This window comes from Manacus vitellinus, unplaced genomic scaffold, assembly GCF_001715985.3.
Source record: "Manacus vitellinus isolate BGI_N305 unplaced genomic scaffold, ASM171598v3 scaffold_22_pilon, whole genome shotgun sequence".
Taxonomy (NCBI): Eukaryota; Metazoa; Chordata; class Aves; order Passeriformes; family Pipridae; genus Manacus; species Manacus vitellinus.
The window spans coordinates 10,603,978-10,622,035 of NW_021939632.1; the positions used below are offsets into that span (position 1 = coordinate 10,603,978).

General features: G+C 36.2%; 1 protein-coding gene across 1 annotated transcript in view; it reads right to left on the reverse strand.

Moving 5' to 3' along the window:
* Nucleotides 1-2,071: 2,071 nt before the first annotated feature.
* The window catches only part of FAP (fibroblast activation protein alpha), a 38,450-nt gene continuing 22,463 nt past the window's right edge, over nucleotides 2,072-18,058 (reverse strand). Inside the window, exons 18-26 of the mRNA XM_008933848.2 lie at nucleotides 16,973-17,071; nucleotides 16,163-16,232; nucleotides 14,768-14,962; nucleotides 12,483-12,537; nucleotides 9,191-9,290; nucleotides 6,170-6,234; nucleotides 4,730-4,802; nucleotides 4,393-4,466; nucleotides 2,072-2,994 (exon numbers count right to left, since the gene is read on the reverse strand). Coding sequence (XP_008932096.2) covers nucleotides 2,893-2,994; nucleotides 4,393-4,466; nucleotides 4,730-4,802; nucleotides 6,170-6,234; nucleotides 9,191-9,290; nucleotides 12,483-12,537; nucleotides 14,768-14,962; nucleotides 16,163-16,232; nucleotides 16,973-17,071 — 833 coding nt within the window. The 3' untranslated portion in view covers nucleotides 2,072-2,892. The remainder of the gene's footprint in view (nucleotides 2,995-4,392; nucleotides 4,467-4,729; nucleotides 4,803-6,169; nucleotides 6,235-9,190; nucleotides 9,291-12,482; nucleotides 12,538-14,767; nucleotides 14,963-16,162; nucleotides 16,233-16,972; nucleotides 17,072-18,058) is intronic.

The following is an 18,058-nucleotide window of genomic DNA, read 5'->3' on the forward strand; positions in this document are numbered from 1 at the left end:
TAACCATGCAGAACAGAAAAAGTTCTCTTTCTAGAGAAAAAAAAAAGGCTTGGGAGAATCTGATCACTGTGTATAAATATCTGAAGGGATGGTCTAAAGAAGATTGAGCCAGGCTCTTTTACAGTGATGCCCAGTAACAGAACAAGAGGCAACAGGCACAAACTGAAATATAGAATGTTCTGTCTGAACATAAGGAAACACTTTTTTACCATGAGAGTGACCAAGCACTGACAGCAGTGGCCCAGAGCGGTTGTGTTGAGTGTCTATTCTTTTAGATATTCAAAAGACATCTGGACAAAGTCCTGGGCTCCCGGATGTAGGTAGCTCTGCTTCAACAGGGAAGTGGGATAAGTAGACCACCAGAGTTCCCTTCCAACCCTGACCATACTGTGATTCCATGATACTGCAAGGGCAGGTTTGAGGTGCTCGGCACCATTTCTATGATTGACTGCAATATTATCTGTCATTAGCACAGGCCAGACAGCAACTTGATGTTGTATTATGTTTTTAAGAGGGTTTCTTTGACACTCACAGCATCCTAGGATGTTTTCCCCCAGGTCATCAAAACACATGGTTGCTCAATCATAAAGCTTTCAGGTTAGACATTATTTCAGCAACTCAGTGTAAATGTCACTCTACTGGAGACATATTCCCTTTCTTTGGTGAGAACACTGTGTAAGGCAAAGAAATTACCATGAAAAACAACAAAGGAAAAATGATAGCAGCAAGATTCACTTTTTTTTTTCTTTTCACTTTTTATCCCCACAACTGTTACCTAAAACTAAATTGTAGACAGTTTGAAAGATGTATACTCTCATTGCCTTAGGAAACAAACAGACTTCAGGGCAGATTAATAATGAAACAGCTAACCCACACCTTGAGAAAGTGGTACCTTCTGTTATTTTATTTCACAGATTTTCCTGAAATGTCCCTTATTCCAAATATTTCCAGAAGCTTCTGACAACAGACCTGTGGGCCGGGTGTGAACAACACATTGCATCATTCTACTACTCATAGTATCCACAAAGGGCCAAGTCATCTGCCCATATTTCCAGAGCTTATAGGATTTTCAAAAGAATAAATAAAATAAAGGTGCAGAAATTGAAAGAGAACTTAATATATTGATATTTATGTGAGATCGATACCATGCTCTTTCGAAAATTGCTCTGGGTTGCCACTGACATATTCAGGTATCTTAAACCTTCAAGCATCTGGGATAAGATTTTTATCTCTTTCACCACAGTGTTGCGATGATTTCCATTGTGCTGTATCAATATAAGAAACTCAGAGTTAAATCTCAGTATTTTCAACTGAATTGTATTCCTTATTTGTAAGATAATCACATTTCTGAGACTACTGTTGTGTGCAGCAAATGCACATAGGACCATATAATCAACATCTAATTAGCCCCACTTCATGTTATATTTGCTTAATGTTAACTTTCTTAGAGCTGTAATTTTTCCTTTAGCCATTATAGGAGTTGAATTTTAATTACATTACCAACAAAAAGCTCATTAACGTCACATAATTGGCAGCGTTTCCAAAAAAACCTGAACTAATTGAGTATTTTCTGAAGAGTTCCCATCAAAGTATAATTTAACCATTACAAACAGCTTGGCAACTACATTTACATAAAGATGTATCTAAGGAATGTTCTCATGTGTGGAAAATCAGATTTGATATTGCCATTAACAAACGAAGGAAGCTGTTACATAGCAAATCACTTCCACATTTTAATTATTTTGGCTAAGTCCCATGTTTTTGTCAAGAAAGTCAAATGAAACCCCTTGCTTTTCCACAAAGAAGCAGCAACTGATCTCTGACTGAGAGTTAGGAAGCAGCTTGCTTTGTAGGAAGGCAACACAATCTTTTTCAGGTTATTTTGTACTCCCAATAATAGCAGAGATGAGATACTGTGTTAGACAAACCATGGTTCTTATGCAGTAGGCTACCTCAGAATTTTTTAAACATGTGAAAAAGGAATCATCTAATCTACAATGGATCTCTTGCCAATTATCTGGTTAATATTCTTATATTATGACAGGACTGATTTAATTACTAATCAAAAGAATACAAGTATTCCAATCATTATTAGCTTCTATCATTTTTAAAAGACCCCCTAAAATAGTTTCACTGGAAACAAAGCAAAGAAAGCTTGCATAATCCTTTGATCCTTCCCCTTCAGTCTGGGATGAATGACACTGAGATTAATTTGAATGCTGAGGTGATGATTAGAGATTAAAAACAGGCAAATATGGCTTGCATATTTTGAATACAGGGAGAAAAAACACTGAGATAAAATAGTTATCATGAATGTCCTGCTTTCATGTTTAAACCTGAACACTGAGAGTTTTGCAGAATCAAGGTTTCAGATAAGAGTTGAATAAAATTTGAACACAGCATTCAATACTCTCAAAAAGTATCCAAACTTCAGCTATACCCACTTGGATTCTTTTCAAGAAATTGGAAATGAATTTTGAGAAACTGGTTCTTGTTAGGATGCTAATTAGGTACTTGTACTGCTTTCTTTGTCCTTTCCCATTTTACAGTTATAGTTAACAAATGCAAACATATTAATCTGACAGTGTGTCTTTGCAACAAAACACCTTTCTTTGGACTGCAGAACGTAAGTTTAAGCAAGTTGGCAATAAATGCACACGACATTTTACATTCTGATTTTATTTATTCTATCAAACAGGTGTTACATGTGTCAAAACATGTATTTCCATAACATTTGGTAATATATAATATCCAAAGTGGATGTAAACATCGAGTTTAAAACTTCAAAGTTCCTGCTATCAATTCACCTGAAAACTATATAACTTGGGCACTGTTACCATTGCATTCTCCCAGAGATGTCTCAGATGCCTTAGGATGCTCTGAATAGCCTACTTATTCAGACAAAGAAAAACATTTTTTTAGGAAGTGGGTCATATGTGTATAGAGATGTTTGCTGGAAAGCCCTGGAATTCCATGGTTCTGGTCAGTATACCACTGAAAAAAAAAAAAACAAAAAACCAAAACATAAACCTCCTATGTTATGTTTTCAATTCAGCAGAGTTAAGCAATACAAGAAATGTATTTTCTTACCATAAAGGAGAAAGTGAATGCCACAAGAAAACAGAGGGACTCGAAAATTTTTTTCATATATTTTCATATGTTTTTTCATATGTGCCCAATATATTAATATTCTTGATGAAAAAGTTTCTAAACCTTCTGTAACCTAAGAGTAAGTGTTACTGCCTCAGTACTTACAAGTCAGTTGTATCAAGCCAGGCAAAAGAGCTTTGAGATGCCCTTAGGGATGAAAAGTCCTCAACCTGCTGCATAGCCTGGGCAATAGGGGTCATAGTCTTGCTTAGGAATAAATACTGGGCTCTAAGCAACAAACTTTCAGTTAATTTTTTTTGAATTCTATTAAAAATATCCTAATATACAAATATTGTAATATACAAATATTACAGCAGAGCCATGAACATAGTGAATAGTGTACTGGAAATAAAATACATATATAAATTATGTTAACTCTCAGTAATATCTGCCATTCCACTGTAGCTGAACCAGGATGACTACAACTCCATACAGTATTCCAGATGCTTAAGGAATAACCCAGATTTGCTCAATATTAGTGAAGGAGGCAGAAAATACACAAAAGGGCCTACAAACCCCAAGTACAGGGAGATGTGTGATCCCTTTTCCGGGGGTTCATGGTCCTGTGAAACTGGACTCAAGCAGAAGGCCAGTATATTTGATAGCAAGCAAACACTTTGGTTAATAGCCCTGAGAAAAAAGGTTTAGAAGCAGAGGTTAGCATGTAGGTCAGAACTACCTTCCCCCTACTCATTCCTCCTTTCTATCCTGTAACCTCTTGCCTATATGGTTCTCTCTTTGCCTGCTACCCCAAGCAAGCTTTTCAGAGAACTTTTATTTTCCTGATCCTGAATATACTTTTTGGATACCTTATACCCTTTTTGCTTGTTTCACCTCATGCCTGTGGCAGGCAAATCCAGTTCAAGATAAAATCTATCAGAACCAGTGAGATTTTGGCCCCAGAAGCCAGCTCTTTTCATCTCCTTTACTAGCTATCAACAACATTCATAAGGAGGCTGGATTCTTATTCTTTTCCCTGGCTCATTTTAAAAGCCTCCAAGTTATTCTTGACAAAGGGGAAATCCTGGTAGCATGCAAAGGGCAAGGCAAAAAAAAGTGCAGGCAAATCCTTTGGGGAAGAAATTGAGAAATTGTTTTTATGAAGAGTAACAAATGCACTAGTAATTGCCAGATTTTGAATTATGTTCTGTTGAACTGGGTTATTAAAATATTGCCAAGTGTCAGATAAGCTTATTGATAAAGTTATGAACCACTGCTCAAAATGAATAGTCTATTATTTACCATAGCCTGGAAATCCACCTGTGCATTAACCAGAGCTTTTGCAATTTGTGCTGAGTTCTGAAAATGTACATTATCTAAAAAAGGAAAAAAAGAGATTGCCTGTTGAAATGTGTAAATACCACAAAGCATAAAATTATAGTGCATTAAGTTGTGTCCACTAATTATCAAGTGATACAATTGACATTACTAAGAATGAGAAAGCATCTTATAATAAGTCAAATGGAAATCTACCAAAGATCTAAGTACTGACTCTAATCAAAGGCACAGATAGATGCTTAATGTTTTTCAAACAAAGGGATTCTGGCTCTGTGTTTGTTCTGCCATTTGCAAACCTCACCATCTGCTGTTCCATGGATGAGAAGATACTCCACGTTTTGGAAATTCTTTGCTCTTGCCATCACAGTTGAATTCTGTTGAGAGGAAAAGTGAATAGTTCAGCAACTTCAATTTAAATCATTCACTCATTCACTCACATTGCTAAAAGGTTTTCATTACCTTGTAGAAAAACAATCAAAACAGTTGACCTGACAAAATAATGACAGCAGTGACTTCATAACAATCTGAGATTACAAGAGAAGCCATATATATATATATATATATATATATATATTATAGAGGCATCTAACAAGGCATCAGGCAGCGCAAGGCATCTGAACAAGCTGCATCAGGCCAAGCGCAAGGTCCTGGTCTTGGCTCACAACAACCCCATGTAGCACTACAGGCCGGGGGTAAGAATGGTTGGAAAGCTGCCTGGCAGAAAAGGCCCTGGGGTGCTGGTCAACAGCAGCTGAACATGAGCCAGCCTGTGCCCAGGTGGCCAAGAAGGCCAAAGGCATCCTAGCCTGTATCAGAAATAGTGTGGCCAGCAGGACTAGGGAATTGATTGTTCCTCTGTACTTGGTACTGGTGAGGCCACACCTCAAATCCTGTGTTCAGTTTTGGACACCTCATGACTAGAAAGATATGGAGGTTCTGAAGATTGTCCAGAGGAGGGCAGTGAAACTGGTAAAGGGTCTGGAGAGTGAGTCATATGAGGAACAGCTGAGGGTGTTTAGCCTGGAGAAAAGGTGGCTTAGGGGGGACCTTATAGCTCTCTACGACTACCTGAAAGAAGGTTGTAGCCAGGTGGGGGTTGGCCTCTTCTCCTGGGCAACCAGTGACAGGACAAGAGCAAATGGCCTCAAATTGTGCCAGAGGAAGTTTGGATTGGATATGAGAAAAAACTTCTTCATGGAAAGAGTTTTCAAGCATTGGAATAGGCTGCCCAGGGAAGTGGTTGCATCTCCATCCCTGGAGTTATTTAAAAGATGTGTAGAAGTGGCACTGGGGACATGGTTTAGTGGTGGACTTGGCAGTGATAGGTTAGTGGTTAGACTATGATCTAAGAGGTTAATTCCAAACTATGAATCTGTGAATCTCCACGGGCAAGCTTGGCTTGCAGCTCTCTGTCTATACTATCACAAGCATCTCTACGCTATCAGAAACGTATTTGATATTTAGTGCCTCTCTCTCACTTGAGTTCTTTCCTAGGGTAATGGTTTGCACTGATAGAACTGTCTGACTTGTCCAAGTGAGAAAATAAGGATTTCAATTTAGCATTTTTGGGCTTTATAAATACAAACCCACAATTCATTATGGAGATAAGAATTTCACAGCAGTAGCTTAGCTACTGCAGGACTGTCACTATGAGACTTGGTGGGTCATTTTCTTTCTTCACAATTCTACTTGTCCATGGAAGTGTGATTCAAATTCAGATCAACACATACAGAATTCTCACCTTGTAGTTCTCAAGATTATCGGACTCTACAGGAAGACCCATAAATCGTTCCGTGTAGATAGATGCTGAAATTAAAGAAGAAAGCTATAGATAGAGAAAGTACAGATATTTTTGTGCCTTCAGTGACACATAGAAAATTAAATGATGTTTAACTGTCTCTGTTCAGCTTGGTTTCCTCATAATATACAAAATTTAAACATATTTTAAAAAATCAACTAAGAAGGCTAATTAATGACTGTTCTCTCTTCTTTGCAGAAACAGTGGTTTAATACTCAGCTGTGGAACCAACAGAAGGTTTTGTGGATAAAGGCAATTAATTGATACTGCTTTATGTTATTGGCTTGAACTCCAGAAGTCATTTAATAAGCCAATAAGCCAACAAAGGTGCATGGTGGAAAGATGACATAGACTAATTCTGATACCTTAAAAAAGTATTTGAGGATTTGTATTTTTATATACAGTAAATATGGATATGTATGTTGTCCTTTTCCTGTTGAGTGTCTATATGCAGCAACTGGAGGAGCTGGAAAGGATACAGGCATGAACTGAAAAAGTGGCCCATTGCAGTTCAGGTCTCTGTTCAATTCCTTTTTCTAACTACAGCAAAGACTGTTAACAGATTTGACAAAATATATGTCAATAACTGAAAAATATCTATCACCATGAAATCGGTAGGAACATCTATCTTTGAGCTGCCTTGGTATTTGTACTTTAACTAAGAGCTGTTATGAAAATTTATGGAAAACTGACACAGCAGCTGTCACTACCAGAACATTACTTTCTTTGTGACCTTGCCTTGAAAAAGTAACTGACACATATTGAGCAGTCAAGCTGCAGTATTACAAGAATTTTATTTATTTAACGGAGTCAGGGCTTTCTGACAAAGAAGACCTGGCATCTTTCCCTTTCAAAAGAGAGGTGACTGCCATTGTAATCATTACAAATTGGGATTGTCTATCTTGTTGTCCAGTTTGATACACTGTATTAGAATAATTTTGTTAAAAAATAGAAATGAGAATCCTACTAGAAAAGGAAAATGACTCAATATACTCTTGTTCCCATGGTTTATTATGTATCCTTTACATGTGCTATCATTGAGTGCTAGAGATGTGTACTATGTCTCCCAGATCAGCCAAACAAGGCTTCTGAAGATAATTTATATATATACTACATACCAAAAACTCCAAGTAGCCTATCTTTTATCAAAATCCTTTATCATTCCATGAAAACAGAAAATGTGCAATATCTGTTGTCAACACAGTGTCAAACAACCATATTGGGCTTAAGTTTTCAATAAAATAGACTCTTTCTGAATGGCTGGCATTTCTACAGTATTCTGAGCCAAATTCTCCACTCTCTTCTAGCAGTATAGCTACAGCAAGTTCACAGAGGTCAGCAGAATTGCATTATGATGACTAAGTGGAAGATTCAGCTTGTCAATTATTAAAGAAGGAAAAGGAGATAAATTTAAATAAATTTTAACCAAACAGTCACAGATTTAATGCTTTTAACATACATTATCCCTGAATAGAATTTCCCTTTACATCTTGTAACTGTTCAGCTGTTACTAACTCTGACTCAAAATGGAGAGGGGTGGGATGGTTCCTGAGAAAAGATTATGGTCCAGAATCTGTGCGTCTAAAACTGTGGGACAGAATTTAGAAGCTCTATGGGGCCAGTACATTCTCTGATATACTGATACTACTTAGAGACTCAAATATGTAGCATCCTGTAGTTTTGCCCTCTGTTTGCCAAAACTTATGACTCATGACTTCCTCCTGTTTCCTTCCTTCCTTAGTAGAGGTACGTTTGCCTGTTTGGATTTTACAACATGTTTTTAGCAAGATTCTTAAACTTCCTCCTGAAAATTCAGCTGAAGTGAAGATTGCAATGGTGCAGATCTAATCTACTTTAACTAAAAAACTGCATTCAATTTTTAATTCTTAGACAAATTTTTATAACTCTTCTTTTATTAAAGGACTTCTGCAAAAACAGTGCTTTATGCCTGCATTTTGGTAATAATTTTGTGATCGTGAGTAAAAATGTCTTAAAAAAAATCTTGATGCCTGTGAAAACATAAAGACTATGCTTCCTGTGTCATACAAATATTTCCCCCTTTGTTTGCAAAACACCATAAATACAAGGAATGTCTGTGCTAGCAGTCAGGGAAGGAATCTTTTCCATTTAACCAAAAAATTTTTTCATAACCAAGACTTCTTAGCAAACGACCATATGCTAAGTAAATGTGTTCAAAGTGCTACATTTTACTCATTGAAAACATGCATGCCATGTTTTTTTTTACACTAAGGTTCCTTTACACTATGCCAAAAGATTAACAGGTCGGCAAGTATGAATATGTGCCTGTTTTATTCACACAGGAAGGCCTTGGGAGTATACTCTGAGAGTTGTTTCCTCTGAACAGTTTGGAGCCTAATTCCATAAACATAAATAAAAATACGTATCATAACACAACAACACAGAGCGTGTGGCTGAGAAACATTTAAAGGGAAAAATATTTAATTTTTAAAAAATTATATCAGACACAAAAGCCCCTCTCTTTTCCACTGCTTTTGGGAAATAACCTTGCAGTCTTCAGAGATACTGATTCCTGACAGAGGTCATCTGAGTATCTGAAGTGCACTGTGATTCCATTACTGGCAGAAAAATCAGTTCAGCTGCTTCTGAATTCAGTGATACTGTTTTAATAGGATTTTTAGGAAGATCACTCCTTACTATAGCAGTTTATCGAGAGGGCTTTACACACTTACTGTTACAGATGTGCATATGGAATTACTGGGGCATACCTTCTTCTATGTAACAAAGTCTGTTCCAAACTGCCAGTTGCAGTGAGTTATTTTCAGCAAGGAAAACATTAAAGTTAAGGTCTTAAGAGTTTTATGTCTAAGTAATTTCAACATCTTTACATTTCAAATCACCAGTCTCCTGCAATGATTTCATTTAAGAAGCCATTAAATGCTACATCTTGCTTTCCAAATCAGTATTTACGATCAGTTTCCATACCGTAATATTCCCAGCTGGAAACAGGAGCCACAGCCATTCCACATTTAAATACTCCACTGCCAGATCCAAGTGCCAAAGAAGTTACATACCCACCATAGGACTAAGGAGAAATCACAGACAGTTTAAAATTACTGGTGAAGAATCAAACTCATATAAATCAATTCCAAAGTAAATATTTTGCTTTGAATGCATAGCAGACAAAGCAATAAAAGCTTTTTTTAAAAACAAATCAGTGATTTTAAATGGATCTGATGTGACTCCTTGTGAGACAGATTAGACAATTTTATTGAATCACTTCTTTTTTGTTTCTTCTTCAATGCATATCACAGGATACTGCTCTTATTATCACTTATTCAAAGAAAAATTTAAGTTGGTAGGGTCTTTCATGGTAATCTAATGCAACCTATATCTCAAAATGGGGCTAACTTCAGATTTAAATGAGGTCAATCAGTCACATCCATTTTATACAGCCTCCCTACTCAATCCACTTCATCAGTGATCCCTGTTTTCATAAATTTCTTTTCCTAAAACCTAAAGAAAACTTCCCTTATGACAACTTGTGTTCTCTGCCTCTCATCCTTTCAATGTTCACCTCAAGAAGAGCTATAGGTTTTTCCCTCCCTTAACAAACTACCTAGTTATTGATAGTGATTGGCATATTGAACCAACACAATCATCAGTACTAACAGACTCAGCTACTTGAGAACTCGAAGTTAGAGCAATTCCCCTCTACTGCCTGCCACTGTTCCTGTTATTATTCTCTGGCCTGATTCCTCAAACTGAGACCCAGAAAGGAAGAATAAGTTCATAGCCAGAAGTTAGGTAGGTAAATAAATAAATAGTAGCTCTAGTAAGTAAGCCTGGCTATCAGAATAGATCTGTGAAACTGTGTGGGGCTAATTTCTGAGACAGGAGAATGCTGTAAATAAAAAGCCTTTGGTTTGGCTCTCCATAGCACATGGAACCGAGGTTGGAAAAGCTCATGTAAGGTCTTTGGGAAATAGTGGGGTTTTGTTTACTTTGGAATGGAGGGAAGGATAAAAATATGGGGTGTGTCATGAACAATTCTGAAGATTATCTCAGTAGCATATGATAGATTAAGGGAAATAAGCAAAACTACTACACATTTTTTTTGTAAAAAAGTTAAGTTAGTTCTTCTCTTCTCTTGACACTCCAGCTTGAAATGCTAGTGAGGGATATGGTAATAGAAACACCAATTCATAGAATTTTTCCTGCTCATTTGATCTGCTCATTTGATCTTTTTAAAAATCAGTCCACAAGGCTATAAAGCAAAGGATTAGGATTGGGCAGATAAATCTATTCGCTGTAACAGGCAGAGAGATAGAGTTCACAACCTGAATTGCTTTAGGGGTTATTTAAGAGCTTTTGCCGTCCTGAAAAGTTTGGTTAGACTGAAAGTACAAATTCATGCGTATCTGTCAAGCTGCAGGCTATAAATAAGGAAACACCTTTCAACTCCTTTCAAAGCTTATGGACCAGGAAATGGTATAATAAATAGAAAGAAAAATGGAAAAAACACTGATAGGTTTGTCAGTAGTGCCATCATTTTAATATATCTGCTACTGGGATACAATGTTTTAGATATGTGCAAGCTCTTAGTTGGTTCTGGAAACACTGTGGTGAAATAAAATATGATGTGACTTAAAATATTTTCATGTGGCCTTAAATTATCTAATGTTACTCTAGAATTAAACACTTTTAAGTGTCTGTGTCACTTAATTTCATCTGTTTTATCCTGTTACCTGTTTTATCCTGGTGTTACAGCAGTGTCTGATCAAAGTAATTTAAATATTAGTTGGTAGAAACTTCATAGAAAGATTTTAGCAACCCTGCTCACATGCTATCTAAGATCAGGCAATTTCTTTATTTAGAGTTGAACTGAAACTTAAAAGATCCATCCTCTAGAATGTTTCTGAGCAAACCTCTTACAATGAAACTGGGCCAACAAAAACAAATAAACAAACCCCAGCAAAAATAAACAAACCAAACAGGGAAAGATCAGAATAATTCTCCTGGCAAAGACAGGCAGTTAAAGAGAATGAAATAAGAGGTCTTTCTGGATGATAACTAGAGAAAAACAAACATGTATGTGGAGAAAAATATTGGACAATGTTAATTAGTGTCTAACATACCAGTTTACTCTGTAAGTTTTTTTAGTTGGTGCAACCTGTTACTGCTGGATAGCTGCTACTAATTTACTCAGAGAAGGACTAAGTGTGGCCTCCAACTCCCTTTAGCATTCCTGACAGTACCATCCCTAATCCATGACACCCTCAGGTGTTGCTTATCAGCTTGTTCTCCCATACAGTATAATTAAGTTATGCTGAAGCTGGGTGGGAGGCAGGGCAGCAGTTCTGCCTATGCATTCTTGATTCAGCCCTTCACAATAAACATGAACAACTGAGTCAAATGGCCTAAACCTCTTAAAAATCTCTCTAAAGGGGCTGCGGGGCATTTGTGCCGTCACTGAAGATGGCTTCAGTTCTCCCATTAAAACCACTAATAGCTCTGCATCTCATTTTTATGAATGGTCCTACTTTGAAGTTGACAGCATAGAAAAACAACTCCAACTATTCCAATAATTTATTTTTGTCCTATTAGAATGCAGTGCTATCCTAAAATTTGTACTTGAGGTATGCTACTCTATTTCTTAGTGCCTCAGGGCAGTGGAATATGTCCATTTATTAATAAAGACTTGCAGTACATTTGTCTATTAAAGGTTCTGGGAGTGTTACAAAGCTAATAATTTGAAATAACTCCCATACTGTTCAATTTTTCCACTTCTTGGTGAAGCTATCAAAGTTGAAAACGTCTCAGACCCACATTCATCCCTACTGACCATTACAGAAAAGTACACAGTGACTCAGAATGATGCAAGGGTCACATTTTCTCATGAGAGATAGTCATAGGACTTTTCTCATTATTTTAATCTCGGATCAGAACAGACAATACTTGAATTTTGAAACCATGCCAGTAAGTCCCTAAGTTAAAAGTGAAGCCAATTAAAACATCTCAATTTGGCTTCACTTAAAGTCCAAACAATGTATTAGACATAAGCTTTTCAAAATTCCCTCTTGAGCTGCCAAAGATTCCTTTTTGAGGGCTTGCACTGTTGCAATAGTAAGTACATAAGCATCAATAGGAACTATCCCCTTTGGTAATACCATTATGCATGGGTAGAAGAAACTTCATACAGAATAAGGAAGAGTTAAAAAAATTATACTGCAAGATTATTTAAAGCTAGATACAAAAAACTCAATCACTTACTTACCCAGCCCCATATTGCTATTCGTTTCTCATCAATAAAGCCCATTTCTATAAATTTTCTGTGGAAAAGAAAATCATAGAAATAAATGAAAATCATAGAAATAAATGAATTATTACAAAAGATTGCTAATACTATAAAAAATAGCAAAAAATAGTCCTTCTTCTATTTTTTCCACACATTCCACCAATTTGTGCAAACTGATATACAGCATAGCATGTCTGATTTCTACAAAGCAACAATTATTCAATTAATAGGTATTTCAGAGGAAAGGGAAGAATTTTTCCTGAAAGAAGAAAAAATACTGAAATTAATACTTTCATCATAATAATTTTTGTTCCAGTGGGTGAGGACTCTTCTCATCTGGCTTCTTGGCAAAAGAATTCTTTTTTCCTATACTTAAAATCCACCTGGTTATTTACCCTCTTATTTCTTGAGAGGCACAGTATCAGCCTCTGAGATTAGGGATTCCCTGGAGAAATAATAAAATAATAATAATAAAAAACAATAAGGAGGAAAATATCTTCTAACACTCCAAGTAGGTAATGAGCTTGAAATACAGTCAAACAGGTTAAAGAGAATAATAAATATTAGGTGTCCTAAAATATCCTGCATCAGAGTCTGAAGATTGTATTTCTAGAGAGGTATTATTAACAGCAAAGAAAAGACATGAGGCAAAAGAACATAAAGGTTTGACAGTGACAGATAAACCAAATAGGTTCAGATATATCCCAGGACACATATTAGCCTTATTTATTAGGACAAGCACGAGTGACTGACAACAGCCAAAATTCAGGACACTGTCTGGGTGGGACAAAGTTAGAAAAGCAAAAAAATGAATCAGTTTTGCTACATTACTATCTTAATCCCCAAGGCTCCTCCAACAGTAAAAGCCATTCCAAGAACTTCCCTCTAGAGTATAGAGTCCTCTCTAAAAATCATGCATCTTAAACCATGTGTTAGATCAGGAAGATGGAATGCACTACATTTAACTGAATAAAAATTTAGTTTAGGTGCTGACAGAAAACTGGAAAGTGTGAAAACTGAGGTCATTTCTTCATGGCCTGTCTCAGCAGATTTTGCAATTGCAGAATCAGTTTAGGTTCCCTCTGTCTCTGACATTTCATGTCTGAGTGATGATTCAGAGTAATGAAAAACCATTCTTGTGATATTTTAAAGTATGCCACTCTTCCTAAACTTTCAATAAAGAAAATAAAATAATAGATTAATAGAAAAAACCTGACATGATATACAGCTATTCTGTTTCATTTATCACTGAAAGGGAAAATGGTGTGTTTATATCATTGAGTAGGAAACGAATTATCACAAGGCAGAAAGAGGAAGGAGCAGATATCCTCCTCACACACACTTTTAAGTACAGGCAGTGTTCTCAAACAAGCAGAGAAAGCTGTGAAGGCCTGGATTGCTACATCCAATTTCTAGCTAAGGTACTCGGGTCTGAAGGAAAGAGGGTACTTACTGTTGCACCTGGAAATCTATCCATACTCTGCTGGGCCAAATTCCTTAGGCTAGACTAAATTCCATATTCCTGCCTTGTACTCATCTCTGTGGGGTTCAAATTAACACTTAAAAAATTAACAAATTAACTGCTCACTTTAGCAGTGCTACTGCATCTGTAAGATTACCAGTCAGTCTTTCTTTACAATCCTCAGCTTTCATTCCCTCCCCAAAACTCTGCATAGGGAATTATTTTCTCTGGGAACACTTTTAAGTGTTTTGATTCAAAGGAGCAGCTGTTGGGGAACACCTATTGGGGACCTCAGGCACTTTCTGTTGTTCTTAACTATCCTATAATGCAAGTTTATGCATAGCACAGCATGCAAGTTTATGACTAACTGACCTTTAGAAGGTTTGTGGCAGGTTCGGTTTTGCTACAAACTTCACATTTGACTTTAGATAATCATTGTGGATCTCTATGGTCACTGAGGTGGGTTTGCCCTACAGGGAAAACTTCAGGATAATGGATAATACATTGGCTTACCTCTCACCACTTTCACTTGTATTTCCTTAGGCCTAGGATTGAAGCTTTTGATGATGCTCTAACACAATGGAAGTGGTGAGGTCCAGATGTGGACTTAGTGGTATATGGACTTCATACCACCCAAAATCTCACTGACATGAAGCAAACAGTAATATTTTATTTTTACAAGTGTTATTTCCTGAAGATCTCAGCTCTTCAGAAGAAAGGCTGAGAATTTAATATTTTTTTTTCACATTACTACTTCTAGACATGTAAGTACAACAGTTTTACAGGGAGATAGTCTACTTACTTCACTGCTGAGATTTGGTCTTCCACTTCATAGACTCCAAGTCTTCGATATACTGCATGCAAAATTTTGTCACCTTGATAAGCTGTCCCTCTGCCATCCACTAGAGCAACAATAATTCCCTCTTTGCTTGCAAGATAGGTTATCCAGCTAATGCTAAATGTTTCCTTCACGTTCTGACTGCAAGGTCCTCCATACCTGAGGATGAAAATTCACACATTTTCAACTCATTTATAAATGGTTACTGGACACTGGACTATAGCTATACATGCTATGTATGCTAACATTTTCTCCACATATATTTTGCTGCGTGTCTGTTGTTCAGAGAGCCCAGTAGACAAACAATTCAGCTAACATTTTCATATATTTATGAGATTTTGCTATCTAAAATCTATCTTAATCATTTAGGTCTTATGCCTAAGGAAAATAATAAGTTTTAGCTCAGGTTAAGGGGTGCACTATCAGGTGACTGTCCTAAGGGGAATCTTTGGAAGAGTTATGCCTCAAAGACTCAGTTCTTTTCTCTCTCCACATTCCTTAGGGGTGATAGCCCTTTTTGGTGCTTTTCTGCATTTGATCTCCACATGCAGCAATACCAAAGAAAACAGAAGAAAGAAGTAGAGCTCTTTACACTTTCTGGCCATCACCAGACCTTATTTGTTTCAGTGAGAAATATCATGTGCTGTTGGAGCTGTGGGCAGAACACACCCTATAGAGCTGAGCAATACAGGGAGACACTCCTCATGAGAATGGCCTAAAGCAAATACACATTTGACCTTAAGGACAGGACTCTTCTACTCTAAACTTCATTCACACATACTAAGCATTCTTGGACCTTTGGATCATCACTAGTTAATAAAATGATGCAAAGTTTATTACATCTACTCATTTCTCCTTTCTGCATATTTTTTTATTATGTTTTTTTTTTCCACTGCAATTTTTATTGCCTTTTTTGCCTGCAATAAATTATTTCCAATGCTCTTAGAGAAGCCAGTCCACATAGTTTAGGCATTTTTTTTAATTAAAAAATTAAGCAGGCTCCTGTATTTTTCATATTAAAAAAGCTGAAATCAATACTTTCAGACTGCCTCATAATAAACAGAAGCAGCTACAGGGCTAAGAACTACAAGGAATAGCCCACATGTTTTTAGCCTTTCCTTTCTCTGAGAAACTAACCTTTACCATGCTAAGATTAACATTAAAAACCTTATCCATCTCCATTGGCTTAAATTTCTTTTCCAGAAATATATTAAAAAAACCCACCACAACAGACAGTACAGAACTACGTAGTTTTGCTTTTACTTCCTAAAATGTTGCAAATGTACTAGGTTTTGTTAAATTATAGAAAGTATGGGGGTTTTGACAAAACAAAATTCAAAGAAAGGAAGTGTTACATACACCTGAATAAGCAGAGGGTACTTCTTGGATCTATCAAACTGTGGAGGTAGAAGCATTTTGTACCACAAAGCTAGAAAAGACATATTAAAATTATATTCTTAGTGGTTAAAATGATTCCTTTACGCATAATCCAGAGTTTGGTGTAAGAGTATATGAACATGAATCAGCACACATTACACAACACATGAACTGTGAAATACAGAACTGATGCAATTAACTGTTTATATGGAGCTGCTGAAGAACAACTTTGAAGAAATAAAGTACCCACATTTAGTTTAATTTAGCTATGCATAAAATTATTATTTCACAAAAGCCTAGTTCTCAGTTTTTCCAGGTGCCTAGAAAAGCATAACTAGGAATGTAACAGTTGCTAAGATTACCAGAAATTAGTTTTTGAAACTTTTTTAATTTATTACCACGGAATACTTTTTGTAAAGTCACTAGTGAAAAGATCAGTGCGTGCAAATGAATTTAATGTATAAAACATGAACAGCAGTTTATATTTCACATTTTATTACCACCACATTATATAGTTTTTACACAATATTTAAATATTTTATTAGTAGTATTAAAGAATTTTAAAAAAATTGTATTGTGAAGCAGAGCTGTATTTTAGCTACTATTTTACTGACAGATACCCTGAGGCAAAGACAAATTAGTTGTTGAGCAGGGCAGAACCAGGCCTCTTCTTCCCAATCTGACAGGCTAACAAGTTTGTTCTACAGAAAGACAATACTTACTATCACAAAATTAAGGAAAAATATTAAAATGGTAGCAGTAAAAAGTATAATAAGCATGTGTAATTCTTACTTATACCATCCACTTCAAGTTTATTAACTTCTTCTTTTGGCAGCTGGATCTCTTGCAAAGCAGACTGTAATTCCCTATTGTCTTCCAATACTCTGAGCTCTAAGTAAAAGAAATGCCTGAATTATTTACTGATTTATTGTTAATTTCTCTTCATTAATTAACATTCATTTATTTTGTGTTATTAGAACAGAAAGGAAATCTGACTTTTACAAGCAGAGTAATAAAATCCACTCAGACACTTCTAACTGGGCTTGATCACATAGCTAAATGAAAGCAAAACACTGGTATTGCAGTGCACAAATACTCATTAGATTTTTATAAGATGTACATTTTGCAATGCAAATCATTTCACATGTTGCCTCTAAATGTTTGAGTCCCACATGTTATGGAAGAAACTTCTTCCTCTTGCAGAGTCCTCACTCCATTTTTTTAAAATAGTGGGAGCTGGAAATGCAAAATTCATCCCATCATGTGTCTTACTTGTTTATTTATGTGCTTTCCAATGAGTAGTGATGGATGAAGAAATGTTGTACATAATGGAAATCTGTGACTTTTAGCTTCACTTTCAAAATGAAAGAACCTTTTAAAATTGCAGGAGATTTTTCTTTTTTAGTTTACCTTTCCCCACCTCCCTGTTTCTGGAAATGCTCAAAAAAATACAAGAAGTCTTCTTCTCTCAATATGTACTGAGCTCGATAGTACTGCTCAGGAAATGCTGGAAATATAACAGTGGAATTTGTTCTTTCAAAGTACTCTTGACAAGTAGCCTCAAGTGTTTTTTTGTATGGCTGAAAGATCATCCTAGCTTTGGATACTCACCCAAACTAAGCTGAACCCTTTCCCTTTCCCCTCAAAACTCCTTAAATTTGTCCAATACCACAACTGAATTGTAGACATTCTGGAAGGAGCTTCCAAATTGGTGTATATTAGTTTACCTGCATATATCCTACTAAAATTCATGGATGATATTAAAATGCTGCCAATTGCAATGAAAATGGATTTACTAAAAACAGTTTTGTACCACAGAAGAGATTATGAAAGCAAGGGACATAAGGAAAATTAATCCAAAAAAGGTAATGAAAAAGT